Genomic DNA, 13,563 nt, shown 5'->3' on the forward strand with positions numbered 1-13,563 from the left:
TGTTGCTCTAAAGTCCCAAAGTTTCAGGTGCGTATAAAATATTGCCGACGCAGCCGGACGACTGCTCAACAAAAACGCGTGTAACTCGGGAGCTGATCTTTAATGAAGCGATGAAACTGGGAGTACTTACTCACGAAGGTTGCGGCTTTGCGTCACGTTTTCGTGTCATGGGATCAGTCTCTGAACTTTTTTTTTTTTTTTTTTTTAAATCGACCCTCGGATTTATTCAAGGAAAGGGGATCTTAAAATTTATTCACAGCTTTTTTTGTTAGCCGAACATTTAATTTCTTTACCGTGACATCTCACTGTGTCCTCCAACTACTCGAATTGATTCTCTTCGCGTTGTGTCACAGTTCAGCGTGTCCCGCTGAACGATAGAAAGCGGCTTTAGGAAGGTTAGCGGGAGGGCGGACTTCATGAGTTACCTAACGAGGCGTAGGATCCCGGGGGGAGGGCGGCCGCGGAGCTGAACGGCGAGGAGGCGGGGACGGTGGACAGACGGGACTTGGCGCTGGAGGCGGCGTTTACGTCGATGTCGCTACGGGAACGCTGGAGGGAGCCCGGCGTCGTGGCAACCCTGCTGCCGACCAGCTTACCTGGAGAAAAAAAACACAGACACTATTATTGTAGTTTATTTCATACGTTTTAATACGTTACATTTACTTTTCAACTTTTTTTCACTTTTAATTTCTACTCATGTCCTCTGTACCGAACCGGGACGGTCACAAAATATTACATTTATCTGACACAAAAAAAAAACTTTAAGAAATGTCATATTTCCGCGTTGTTTTCCAGTTCGAGATTTGCCTGGTGCTCTTTAAATGACGTCATCTCGCGGTACACTGTTTAATTGAATTACTTACCTGTTGTTGGCTGTAAATTCTTTTGTATATTTCTATATTAAAGTTGTTATTTATGTCGTATTCAGAAAGCCTAATAATGCAAACAGAAATCTAATTTTTATTTTCTATTAACAGCAAGCTTCTCTACAGAACCCTTCATCAAACTTCATTTACTTTAAGCACCGGGCAGTGAAACAGAAGTGACTCACTCCTCGTTATGCTCCCCCCGATGACGCTCTTCACAGAAAACGGCCGGCTGGAAAAAAAGGGAATTCATGTCACATCTCTGGACTCACTGTTATGGAAAACACTGTCAATGCAAATACTAATAATAAAATACAGTAAATTCTTTATATATATATATATATATATATATGTGCAAAAGATTTGAGAGTATAGAAACAGTGGATAACACAGTAAAGAGAAACATAAGAGGCAGATGAAAGGATCTAATCAAGTAAAATAATGTTATATTTAGATGTAAAATATAGTTACTATAAATGGATCATACAAGGCAGACATTTTTGAAAGTAAATTAGATTTTTTTTTCCCCCTGAAAAAAATAGAATTCTTTAATTTTAAATGAATAATTATTTACTAATAATCAGTGTATTTCACTTTTTTTTGTTTACTAAGCTGTAGTCTGATATCAAGTCATTGTGATCTGAAACAAAACCGACATTTTTCTAGTTATTTCAAACCTTTAAAACACTTCTTTTTTTTTAAAGATTTCCTGTCGAGTAAAACTAACGGGCTGCGAGAACAGATGATTTCACTTGTCATTAAGTCATTATCTCCTCAAATTCGGTGGGTTTTTTTTGGGCAGTTTTTGCACTGCACGAAAAAAGGGATGAGAAAACAAAGGGGAAGAAAGATGAGGAAAATCATGTCGAGAAAAAAAAAAAAAAAAAAAGGGTAACAAGACGGAAGCGGGAAACTTTCAGGAGCGTCGTGGTTCTTACTTAAGACTCTCCTGTGAGGACGACGAGGAGCGGTCGGACTGCGGTAGAGACACGATGCTGTCGGAGCTCTTCAGGTGAGACTGCAGGGCCTTCTGATAGGTGGACTCCAGCGCCTGGAACAGATGCTCCGCCTCCCGGCTGTAGTGACCGTGGAAACCCCAGTAGCACCTACGGACGAGGACAAAATAAGAGTTAAAACAAAGACAACAACTTGTTTTTCCGGATAAAACCAAGACATTAGCAGAGTTCAGATTCTCACTTACTTTCTTGCGATGGACCTGGCCTCGGAGTCGGCGTCGTGGATCCCCTTCTTGATGGTCTCGGTCAGAACCGCTACGTGTCTGGGATAGTAAGGGAACATGGTGAGAACGTCACGTCAAAAATAACTGCAGGTAGCGCTGATGAAGGACCTCCGTGTTCTCTCTCACGCGCTCTATCTCTCCTTCCCAGGTTTACTCCTCCGGGTGGTCCACGGGGAATGTGGCCACCCACGGAGGGTTTCGCACGCTTTTTAAAGTCTCTCGTGGCCGTTGTCATGGATACCGGGGATGGAAGTCTTAAAGACGACGGCTCTCACAGCACTCATCAATTTAACGGGGCTCATCAGCGGCGCACCGAGCCAACGCTCAGCCAACCCAAATGTTAGCGAACTCAAAATGCCATCATGTGAGGGGGGATGAGGAGGAGGAGGAGGAGGAAGAAGCACTTTTATTCTACACACACGCGCACACACACACACATTGTACTGCTGTATCCCAGCTGACACACCCTGTTCTTGGTGGTTTTGGAGGAAACACTGAAGCTCACCTTTCCAGCGTGCTGGTGGGCCACTCCTGCAGCATGAGGTCCAGGAACTCGTAACAGCGTCTGGAAACGGGGACAAAAAGTTCACGTTAACTCCACATAGCAGTCGAGCATAGCCAGACGTGTGCATACCTCACCGTTACCGGAAAATATAAGTGAACATAACTTCCGGGTCGGAAAAACACGAGGCCGATGCAGTTGCAATACCACCGAGTGCCACTAGAGCGCATCCAAAATGCAGCTGACAAAATAACGAGTCACGCGATTTAAATCAAAGCATAACGTGCCTGTGATTTAAGAGCTATTTCAAAGTTTTGATCCTTGAAACAAAACTAATCATGTGTTTATATTTATGCCCCAAACTGTAGATTCAGGTCATCAGAAAACACGATCCGTGCCGCTGTCGTCCTCTCACCGTCTGACTGCCACCGACTTGGAGGCGCAGTTACTGGTGATGATGGGGATGAGACGAGGGTAGTGCGTTTGCTGCAGAGACAAAAGACACACGCAAAACAAAAAAGTGAGGTGCGGATCTGGTCGTGAAAACGCGACAGCGGGAAGATTTAGAAAGAAGAAGAAGAAAAAAAAAAAACGCATCCCGTCGTGACCTCTCACCCTGAGGATGAGGCGGATGGTGGCCACGCCGGACGTGGCCATGACTTTGGCGCTGTTGGGCACGAGGTTGAGCAGCGTGGGCATGACGCTCTCCGCTCCGTGGTCGAACTTGTTACCCAGCAATGACGATAAATATCTGACAGAGACGGAGAGAGAAAGAAAGAAACGACATGAAAAACAAAACAAAAAACACAAGCGCGTTATCGGCGTAGAGGTTTATTTCAACTTTGTTGAGACGCTGATTTAAGGACTGAAGGAAACTCCTCTCAGCTCCCGTCTATTCATCAACCGGCTGCTCTTTCAGCGCCGCTCCGCTCTGCTGCACCTCATCAGTGTCGGATTAAAATTTCGGATGACGAATGGTTTTTTTCTTCTTTTTTTGTGTGTGTGTGGCTTGTTTCACAGTCGAGCCGGACTGATTTCCATCAGCTTAAGTATGTGGAAAAAATACTCCTAACACAGCATCAGCTAATTAGTTACAGATTCAAGTTAATGTCAGAGCTGCTAATCCAAGCTGTTGGGGACCGTCACGGCGGGACGACTGATAGATTGATGAAAAATGGACTGACTGAGGTTTTTTTTCTCAGTATAAAGATTTATATGAAGGTTGTACAGGTTTTTTTTTTTTGTTGTTTTTTTTTTAAATTAGTCAGTTATGGTTTTTCTGACAAGCTAAAATTCTCATGATAACATAGGTGATGCAAATCAGAGATTCCCAAACTCTGGTGCGTGTACCAGTTAACGGTACGCGAGGCTCCTCCCGGTGGAGCCTAACAACGGCCCTCCAACTGGACCAAGTTCAAATAATTGTCATTTAAATAACATTTGTTATTAAAGACAACAGTTATTTTATGGACACATCGAAGCACAATGATCGGAAGCGGATCCTTTTTTTTTTTCTTCCTCAGGATGGAGCGGCCGTGGGTTGATGAAGCTACATTTTATTAAAAATGTCATTTTATAAAAGATTATCATTCTATATCTGAAAAATACAATTTCAGATGAATTAAGCATGGATACATAACTGACCTTTAATTTATGGCAAAAAATGCTGGAACAAGTATTCAGATCTTCTACTTAATTAAAAAGCATAATAATACTGAACTGCAAAAATACTCGACTACAAGTTAAAGTCCATTATCAGCAAAATGTAGTTAAAGTACAAAGTAAATGCTGTTATGTGTTATATCTTCGATTAGTATTACTGTTGAATTAATGTGCATTTTACTGCTTTTAACTTTTTTTACATACTGTTGGTCAGTTTAATCTGCAGCAATGCATCATATTCTATAAAATTGTGTTTCTGTAGCTTCGCTCTCCTGTGAGAACCACGGCGGTCTAAAAAGTCAACTTTTCAGCACAGAAAATCAGTCCTGGTTTCAGCTTTGTGACATTTTTAAAGCTGATCTCGCAAGATTTTTTTAAACACTTTTATTTATTTTAAGAAATTATAAACCCACAAAGACACATTTAATCCTTTAGTTTATCAGAAACATTCAAATTCAAAAGTCACCAAAGTGTGCAGATGATGAAAGTCTGCTGAGTCTTTATCAAATTAGAATATTCTTCTTATTTTTTTTCTTTATGGAGGAGAAACGAGATAGTTCGAACAAGAAGTTTTCAGATTAAAGCTCCTGTACTGTGAAGCTAAAAGAGGAAAGATTTTACTGTTGACTTTTAAGACGCTTGACCTGATTGTTCCATACGAGCCTTCCCGTTAGTCTGAGATCCTCAGACACAAAACTTTTATCTGTTCCGGAGACACGTCTTAAAACTTAAGGGTGACGAAGCATTTGGACTCAGTTATAAAAGAAATGAAATAAAAGGTCTGCAGACTCAGTGATATCTTTTAAACCTCTTCTTAAAACAGAAGTTTATCTGAGAGCCTTTGCAGATTTTAGTTGATTTTAGTGATCAACTCTTATTTCCTTTACGCTCCTGTTTTAATTTGTTTTTATGGTTGTTTTATACAATCGTTGTGTTTGTTAAAGGCTTGTTAGAATTCACTTTTTTTTTTTTTTTTTTAATGGCTTATTTCATTGTGAAGCACTTTTTAACTGCAGTTTAGAAAAGTGCTATACAAATAAAGTTGATTTATTATCATTATAATGTGCGGTGCTCCTGTTCTCACCCCAGCGTGATGCAGGCCTCTCGGACCACCTGGGAACGCAGGTCTTTGGCCGACAGCTTGAGCGGCGCCTCCAGCAGCCGCAGCTGCTGAGAGAAACCTTCGTACTCCGTAGCCCCGGCCAGCATGAGCGAACGCACCTTCTTCAGCTGGAGACGCAAACAACACAGACGTTTTGGAATATTATCTCTGAATTTATGCACTTATATCACATGTGTGTGTGTGTGTGTGTGTGTGTGTGTGTGTGTGTGTGTGTGTGTGTGTGTGTGTGTGTGTGTGTGAGAGAGAGAGAGAGAGAGAGAGAGAGAGAGAGGAGTCTCACCGCCACCACTCGGTGCTCCCAGTCGTGTTTGTCATCAGACAGCACTTCTCTGATCTTAGTCAGCTGGTCCTCCATCTCTCTGTTAGAGTAGATCTGGGCACAGAAACACATTAGGAAAGGTATATTATTATTATTATTATTATTATTTATCACTTATTACATGATGGTGCTACACTATTATAGTCGGGGGGGGGAGCGGGGGTCCGTTTGGTTGCAATCTGCAATCTCACCACTAGATGCCACTAAATCCTTCGCACCGTTCCTTTAAATAAAAAAGGCCGACTCATCTCATCCTAACTCTGTTTACTAATGCTGGAATGAGAGCTGACAGCTGATGTGATGAGGGCAGTTTGTCATGACGACGACGGCCTCCTGCATTGCGGAAAATATACATCCTTTCAAAATAAAAGTGGAGCATCAGAAAGTCTTTCCATTTAAAAATAAAAATTTTTGACTTTTTGTTTTGTTTTCACGCAACGACCCACTTTGGGATCATGAACCACCAGTTGAGAACCACTGAAGTCGGGCACAAAGATAGGTAGATAGGTTAGTAGGTAGTTACTTTATTGATCCCCGGGGGGTAAATTTCTAAGTTCCAGCAGCAAGGACAATGACATGCGTACAAGATAACACATCAAAAATATAAATCAAAGAGTAAAAAATAGCGACAATAAATAAGATTAGACTCGTCAACCCGCAATAAAAAAAAAAGAGTCTTTTCAACACTGAGCTCAACGTACCTGCACCGAGGGCACGTCTTCAAAGGCTTTGATGAAATCCTCTTCGTCAACAGCACCGGCAGCGGCTTCTTTACCTGCAAAGGCATCATAACTCATATTCAACAGCACTTATTTAAAGAATGATCTTAATAACAGGAAAGAAAAGTCATAGCTTTTTTTAATTTGTTTTTAAGACCGGTAACAAAATACGACTTTAAAACGCAGCAGTAATGTTTAAAGACTTGAACAGGAAAAAGTTTTGAAAGCTGTTGGAAATCTTGGATTCATTATTACATCCTCATTTAGAACAGATTTTACATTCTCCAAAATGTTGTTTTTAAGATACTCCAGTGTTCAATGTTCATATGTTAATTCTGTGATGTCAGTTGTACATGTACGCAGTTAGTTCCCCCTCTTTTCTTAAGTTTGTCTTTTTTCTTTATGTATTATTGACACAGTATATACATTTAAGTTTTTTTTTTTACTTTACTCTTTTCACTTCTCACCCTCAAGTTAAAATGGGAACGTCTTGCTTTCCCCCACCTCGAAATCTAAGCCGCAGTAACAGCGGCGCACAGATTTACTATTATAAATGTTGCTGCGCTGTTACGGGACGGTGTGTATTGTAACCGTGCGCGCTCCCCCTCCGCCCTCACTTGTGATCTTCGGGTTGGTGGCCGAGCTGGGTCGTCTGACGGAGCTCATCACGGTCCTCCTGCCACCTGGGGGCACCTTGGAGGACGAGGAGGAGGAAGACCGGCCTCCGTCCACGGAGTCTTCATCCTCGAAGTTCTTATCTGCGAACACCGGAGGAAGAAGAGGAAATGAGGAAAGAGCTGGGTGAAACTCTCACGCAGGGCGTCGGCAGATGTCGTAAGCAGGAGGAGACATCTTTCCGGTACGGTTCAATAATGAGTGGTCACCGAGTCATCTCTGCTTTGTTCGACCTCTGCGTGGCTCCCTGCGTGCGTTCAACCTTTATCTATCCGTCCGTCTGACATTAATCTGGCGCGGCAGCCGTGCATAACATGCATGGCCCACCCTGTCACCTGCCCAACGTGACCACTCACACCAGGGGATTAGCCGGAGGGTGGGCGGGGGAGGCGGAGGGGGCTGGGTGGTTTCTGCCAGTTGAGGCACGGCGGCCTAAATCAATTTGTAAAACTATTAATCAAAGAGAAGAACGTGTTCGTAAAGACAGCCCGTTTGTTTCGCAGTGAAGCTGCGCATCAACATTTCATTCATCACCTGAGACAAATTGGAACATTAAAAGAAAAAAAAAAGGCTCCTCAGCTTCCTAAATGTCTGGAAAATCATCACCATGACACGTTAAAAAATACAAAACAAGACGGAGAAGAAACGGCAACAGGTCGAGAGAGGAGAGCGGCGACACAAAGATGACAACAACAACAACAAATATTCCCAGAAGGACGTGAAGACGAAAACCGAGGAGAGGTAAAATGAACGGTTCTTACGAGCGCAGATTTTCTTGCACATCAGCTTCCTCAGCATGTCTCTGCTGCACCCTCTAACAGGCTCTCTCCTTTTCACCATCCATCTCTGGGCGTGTGTGTGTGTGTGTGTGTGTGTGTGTCCTCTAAATCCCCTACTGTTGCATACTGGCCTCTGACAGAGTGCCAGACTAACCGGCCCTTAAGCCTACACTCAGTTATCAGTGTGTGTGTGTGTGTGTGTGTGTGTGTGTGTGTGTGTGTGTGTGTGTGTGTGTGTGTGTGTGTGTGTGTGTGTGTGTGTGTGTGTGTGTGTGTGTGTGTGTGTGCTGCGACGTACGGAGGTGTGTGTCACAGCACCATCACTGGTGGTGATGCTGCTGGACTGAAGAGGCGCTCATGATGGGAACAGGGAGGGGTCTGCTGTGTTCACTGAACACCAACAACATGACTAAGGTTTATTAGGGCCGTGTACTATTCAGGAATTTTTAGTAGCGATACCTTGACGTAGAAACTGGTTGCTGAACGACAACAATAATCTATTTTTAAAAGAAAGAAAATTGCATTATACATTACGGTAAAAAAATCTTTGGTTTTCCGATTCTCCGTCGTTCCCTAAACGCCTCACCTGCAAGCTGTGGCTGGACGCTCCAATTTCCCGATGTTAGCGGGTATCAGTGTATGAATTTCTTGCAGCCGTACCGATTTGTAAACGGCAAACATACGAGGTAGTTCAGATAATAACAGAACACGCCACTTGATGATGTCAACAAAAGTCAGTGTGACTTTTAATTGTCGCAAAACCACAAGTGAAGCTAATTCATGTTAGGAATGTGTGGAAAGTAGGAAAAGAAGAAAACGAAAATGAAGAAGAAGAAGTAGAAGAACGTACTAAAACTCAAAAGAAAATATGTGTGCGATTCTGAACACAGCTTAACAAAGCTGATAGCTGAGCTCCACCCAAACCAGCTGGAAACCCTTTTCTTTTTTTTAATGTAAACAATAACAAACTCATACTCAACGGTTAGCTGGTAGGAGACCTCTGCTGAGGTGTAACTGCGCCTCATCACTGTACATCCACTGAATCTGCTTCTTTTTTTTTTTTAAAGAGTTATCTAAAAAACAAAAATAATAATAAATAAAACAGTGGTTGGTTCCAAAATTTCTAAATTGTGCCAACAAAATGTTGCGCAGCACTTTGCACAGCTTTAAAGTTGCAGTTAGTCGCGCAACAAATGAATGCTGACACTCCTGTTCATACACGGGTGGACACTGGGAATACACTTGAGTGGCACACTGGCACAAAAAACAATGTTTTATTTATTCGGACCACGAGTCCACGTGGATACGACCTCCTCGGTGTATTATTGACAAAAGAAGCAGCCGCATGCAAAGCCAATTGGAGAAAATTGGCCTAATATATATATTTTATTATTACGCATAAAAAATAATCATAAACAATAACCAAACACTATTGATGCAGACATCTTGGATGTACTACCGTGTATGTCCACTAGGTGTCAGGCCGCGCCGTGAACCGCAAAGCGGTCAGAAGTTGCTGCAACTGCACTGGCATCCGTCAGCAGAGTCCCCGGTAATCTGTCCCCGAAGCACAGATTTATATAAAAAGGGAGGATTTTCTCTCCCCTCGTAGTGATCTTTATAAAAAAAAAAAAAAAAAAAAAAGAATAAAAGCCCAAAGGCACTAGGGATTTGGAGGAAAAATTCTGCAAAGTCAAGTTCTCAGACAAAAAAAAAAAAAAAAAAAAAAAAAAAAAAGGGTGGGGGGAGAGTCAAATAATAATAACGCATTGAGGAGGATGGGGGGGGGGGGGGGTTGGGTTGGGGGCGGGGGTGTCGCTCACTTCCCTCTTTAACCTTTTCTGTCACCTCTCACTCCTGGTTCTCGCCCGGAGCTCAGGAGAAATCTAATGGATCCATCACACCGGGCCTGCAGTGGTTTAGCCAGCAGTCTGCGGGTGTTACACAAGAGACAGATGACTGCTGATCAGCGTTATGTCATAATAAAGACGTCTCGTTTTCGCTGACAGAGCAGAAATTTAACCTTCTGGCTTACAAGATGATGAAACCTGATTTTTTTTTTTTTTTTTTTACTCAGAAGTGTGTTGTGTCTCGTCTTTTATTTACACCGTGCGAGTTTTCTCCGCCCCACCTCCCCCGAGAAAGCCTCTACCCGTTTAATCCGTTCTGTCAGATATCTACCAGGGAACTCCGCTCTTGTTTTTTTCTTGGACCATCGCCTTGACAACCACGCAGCGGAGGAGCATAGTTCACCGTCTCCTGTGCCCGCTGAGGGATTTTATATTCTTATTACATGACTGTGTCTGTAAGAACTTCTCGCTGGCATCAGTCAACTGACGGTCGGTCGACCCAATAAAACCCGTATTCTCTGATTTTGAGAACTTCAAAAAGGTAACAAAGTTGTAACGCGACACTTTTCGGCTCTCTCTTTGTTTTTTATTTCCCCTCATTCAACATTAAAGTCTCGACGGGGAGGGATTTTTAACCGCCGGTAAAGTTCTGCTTTGTTCATCTATGTCTGAAAAAACACACCCGACTGATCTTCTGATGATGAAGTCCGACCTGTTCTGACAGGAGCCTCCTCCGACGCCTCAAAAGGCCCCGGTCATTAAACTGCAAACTACAGGCCTCGCTAGAGAACAAGCCAGAGAGACAGGCAGGAACAGATTTTATAAGAAAAGTGGTAAACAGCAGCGTGGGACACGTAATTCTGTCGTACTTTTGCAGATTATCTGACGTGTGTGACGTGGTGAAAGGTGGAAAGATGGCGACAAAGGCAGCAAAAAAACAATCAACACTATCAAAAAGTCTCATAAAACAACAGACTGTAGAGAAAAGTGTTCATAGCTTCCGGCTTTAAAAAATTAGGCCGAAGTGGCTTAAGCTGCAATACCACCAAAAGCCACAAGAGCTCCAAAAAGCCTCCATAGACTCCCATTCAACTTCTCTCCTCAAATTTGAAGTCCAAAATCCCCCCCCCCCCCCTAAAAAAAAGAAAAAAAGAGCCGTGTCTGTTTGATTGACAGGCATGCGGTGCTGTCAGGTTACAGCTAACAGTGGGCGGGACGTAGTATCATCAGGTTTCCAATCAGATTGAGTCCGACCCACCGCTAGCTCCTCCCCCCCCAGCTCATCCAAATATGGTCACTTCCTGCTCTAAACCTGCTCCGAACTAGAAACGATGGCCAAAATCTCAACTGGAGGCTTCGTAACGACCGTTCACAAACCAACGGGTGACGTCACCGCTGGTTACCGCCTTTCTACAACGTAACGTGGAGTTTCTGCTCGACTAAAATCATACCGGGTGTAAGAAACCACGACAAAATAATAAATAATAAAACTCTGAACGAGAACAAACAGTTTGGGACCAAGTCGTGGCCATAATTCGGAAAATTTGACAGGACTTGTTTTTCTATGGTACCATCAGTACCGCAGACGCAGTAAGTGTTGGAAACACTGGACAATAACAACAAGATATGGGACGGCGGCGGAAAGGGAAGATACCGCAACAAGTCTGAGGAAAAACCACAATAAGGGTCGAGCACGGAGATAGTTTGGGTTTGAGACGGGTCAAGAATCAGGGTCACGACAAACAACCAGAAAACAAACGGTGCCACAGAGTTAGAAGAAACACCTCCTTAAAAAGAGGAATATTGCAAATGCTATTAGCGCAGGTGCTAACAGAGACTAAACAGACATAAATTTCAAGGAAAACCTTCATGTTTATTACTTTAAAATAAAAAATAAAAAACACTAAACAATCCTCATATGTGAGAAGCTGGAAACATTTCCACTTGATAAATGACTGCTTCAGCACTGGAAGAAAAAAACAAAAACAAAACAACTTCAGTCGTTCTGTTGTTTTGTTAAAAAAAAGACCAACAACAGTCTATGAATGACTTACAAGTGAAGATAAAAAAAAAAAAGGTCGTTCAGTGTGGGCGGGATGTCATCGCAGCCGAACAGAGACAGATTATTGAAGGCTTGTTGTCTGGTTGAGGACAACGAGCCGGCTGTCGCGCTCAGACTTCATACCGAACCGAAGGAATGAGGAACAGAGGCGGAGAGTCGACCGGCTTGTTTCCTCCCGTCAGTGACAGGCTAACAGCGACTTGCAAGTTCATCTACACCCCCCTCCCCCCAAGATAAATAAACAAACTCAAGTACAACCAAGCTGGATTCATACTCCTGTCCGAATATTTGCAAGATTTCATTAAAAAAAAAAAAATTAATCAGCCTTGTGCCATTTTAAAGTCAATGTTGGGTATTTTCTTCTCATCCTAAAAGCTCAAATATTACTTCTTTTTTTTATATATATATATTTTGGGTGAATTACTGAACGTTTATTTTTTTTTCATGAGCCTGCTGAGAAAACAGAAATTCATTCGCAACGACAACACAAAACATGTTTACTGTAAAACAAAAGGCAGCTCCGTCAAACGGTTCTCGTGGTGTAAGTGAACCGTCGCTCTGCCACACGTGGGAACGTTCGGGCTGCGAGCGATGAAAATCCGTCGTTTTGTCATTCGCCGTCAAACGAGATGTGACAAGATGGTCTAATTACACTAATGAACCTGAGTTTGTGCCAATCTTATCCTCTTGAGAGTCTGCTGTCCTTCCAGTAAGCAGCACATATCAACTTCATGCATTTCTTTTGGATTTCCTCATGGAGGTAGAAGTCCATAAAGAGTCAAGCAGCATCAACATTGAGGAATAAAACAGCAGAGAATAAAAAATAAAAAATATCAGCCAGAATTTTCTAATTTCTCTCTTCGACCTGCTGTGACGTCACCCGATGGTTTTGAAGCCCGACTCGTGGAAACCATTTACTGACTTCAGGAGAGAAGTTGATGCTTTTTAATTTGGGAGCCAGAGGTTTGTTTTTGTTTTTTTTCGTTTTTTGGGGGGGAGCCAGCCCCTAGTGGCCCTCGGTGGTGTTACACATTTTGGGATTTCGGCAGTTGGCTTCACTTTTCATGACACGTTTTGTATCTACAGTCTATATTTCCAACACTGCATGTGAGCAGAGACTAAAAGAGAGGAGAAAAGACAAGTATTCAAAAAGATAAAGGCCAAAGCCTTTAAATGAGGCAAAATGGATATAGAGACTGGCAGAGAGTCCGAGCAACAACAAACAGAAGATGGGAGTTCCAACCAAATTATGATTACGGAAAACACAGGAGGAAAGAATTTGATATTAAATACTCAATTTTCCTGACAAAACAATGACAATTTCACACACTTCCATCTCATTCTGGTGTAAAATGTCTTTAAAAATCCAAAACAACACGCCGCATGTTTTTTGTGTGTGTTTTTTTTGCATATATGCATTACTGTGCAAAGTTTTAGTAACACTTGAGATGTGTTTATCCACCTGAACAGATTCATTCTGCAGCTCAAACAGGAAGCATCATTACATGACGAGACGGGAGCAGCAGAGACTTCCTAAACCCAGTTTCAAACAACACACCCACCGTGTACCGTAAAAAAAAAAACTGAGTACAAGTTTTCTCTTTAATGTCTAGAAGGCCAAATTATTCAGCAAAACTTTGTTGGCGGCATTTTGTTGTGGTAATTTCAAAGATTTGCATAAAATATGCGAGAGTGATGCATTCACAAACGTATGCGTGAGGTATTGAAGCGGCTTCTTTGTACCGACTTGTCGGGGTGTTCAGCTC

At 42.5% G+C, this 13,563-nt stretch overlaps 1 protein-coding gene across 1 annotated transcript in view; it reads right to left on the minus strand.

Moving 5' to 3' along the window:
* clasp1a (cytoplasmic linker associated protein 1a) overlaps nucleotides 1-13,563 on the minus strand; it is an 83,931-nt gene that overhangs the window by 28,266 nt on the left and 42,102 nt on the right. Inside the window, exons 9-19 of the mRNA XM_069717044.1 lie at nucleotides 7,049-7,189; nucleotides 6,414-6,487; nucleotides 5,674-5,766; nucleotides 5,355-5,500; nucleotides 3,224-3,359; nucleotides 3,024-3,094; nucleotides 2,612-2,671; nucleotides 2,068-2,145; nucleotides 1,805-1,972; nucleotides 1,052-1,098; nucleotides 426-596 (exon numbers count right to left, since the gene is read on the minus strand). Of these exons, the coding sequence (XP_069573145.1) occupies nucleotides 426-596; nucleotides 1,052-1,098; nucleotides 1,805-1,972; nucleotides 2,068-2,145; nucleotides 2,612-2,671; nucleotides 3,024-3,094; nucleotides 3,224-3,359; nucleotides 5,355-5,500; nucleotides 5,674-5,766; nucleotides 6,414-6,487; nucleotides 7,049-7,189 (1,185 nt within the window). The remainder of the gene's footprint in view (nucleotides 1-425; nucleotides 597-1,051; nucleotides 1,099-1,804; nucleotides 1,973-2,067; nucleotides 2,146-2,611; nucleotides 2,672-3,023; nucleotides 3,095-3,223; nucleotides 3,360-5,354; nucleotides 5,501-5,673; nucleotides 5,767-6,413; nucleotides 6,488-7,048; nucleotides 7,190-13,563) is intronic.

The sequence above is a fragment of the Brachyistius frenatus genome, unplaced genomic scaffold (assembly GCF_029030835.1).
Source record: "Brachyistius frenatus isolate BFR_SWC_R1_liver_20210118 unplaced genomic scaffold, ASM2903083v1 Contig_167, whole genome shotgun sequence".
Classification (NCBI taxonomy): Eukaryota; Metazoa; Chordata; class Actinopteri; family Embiotocidae; genus Brachyistius; species Brachyistius frenatus.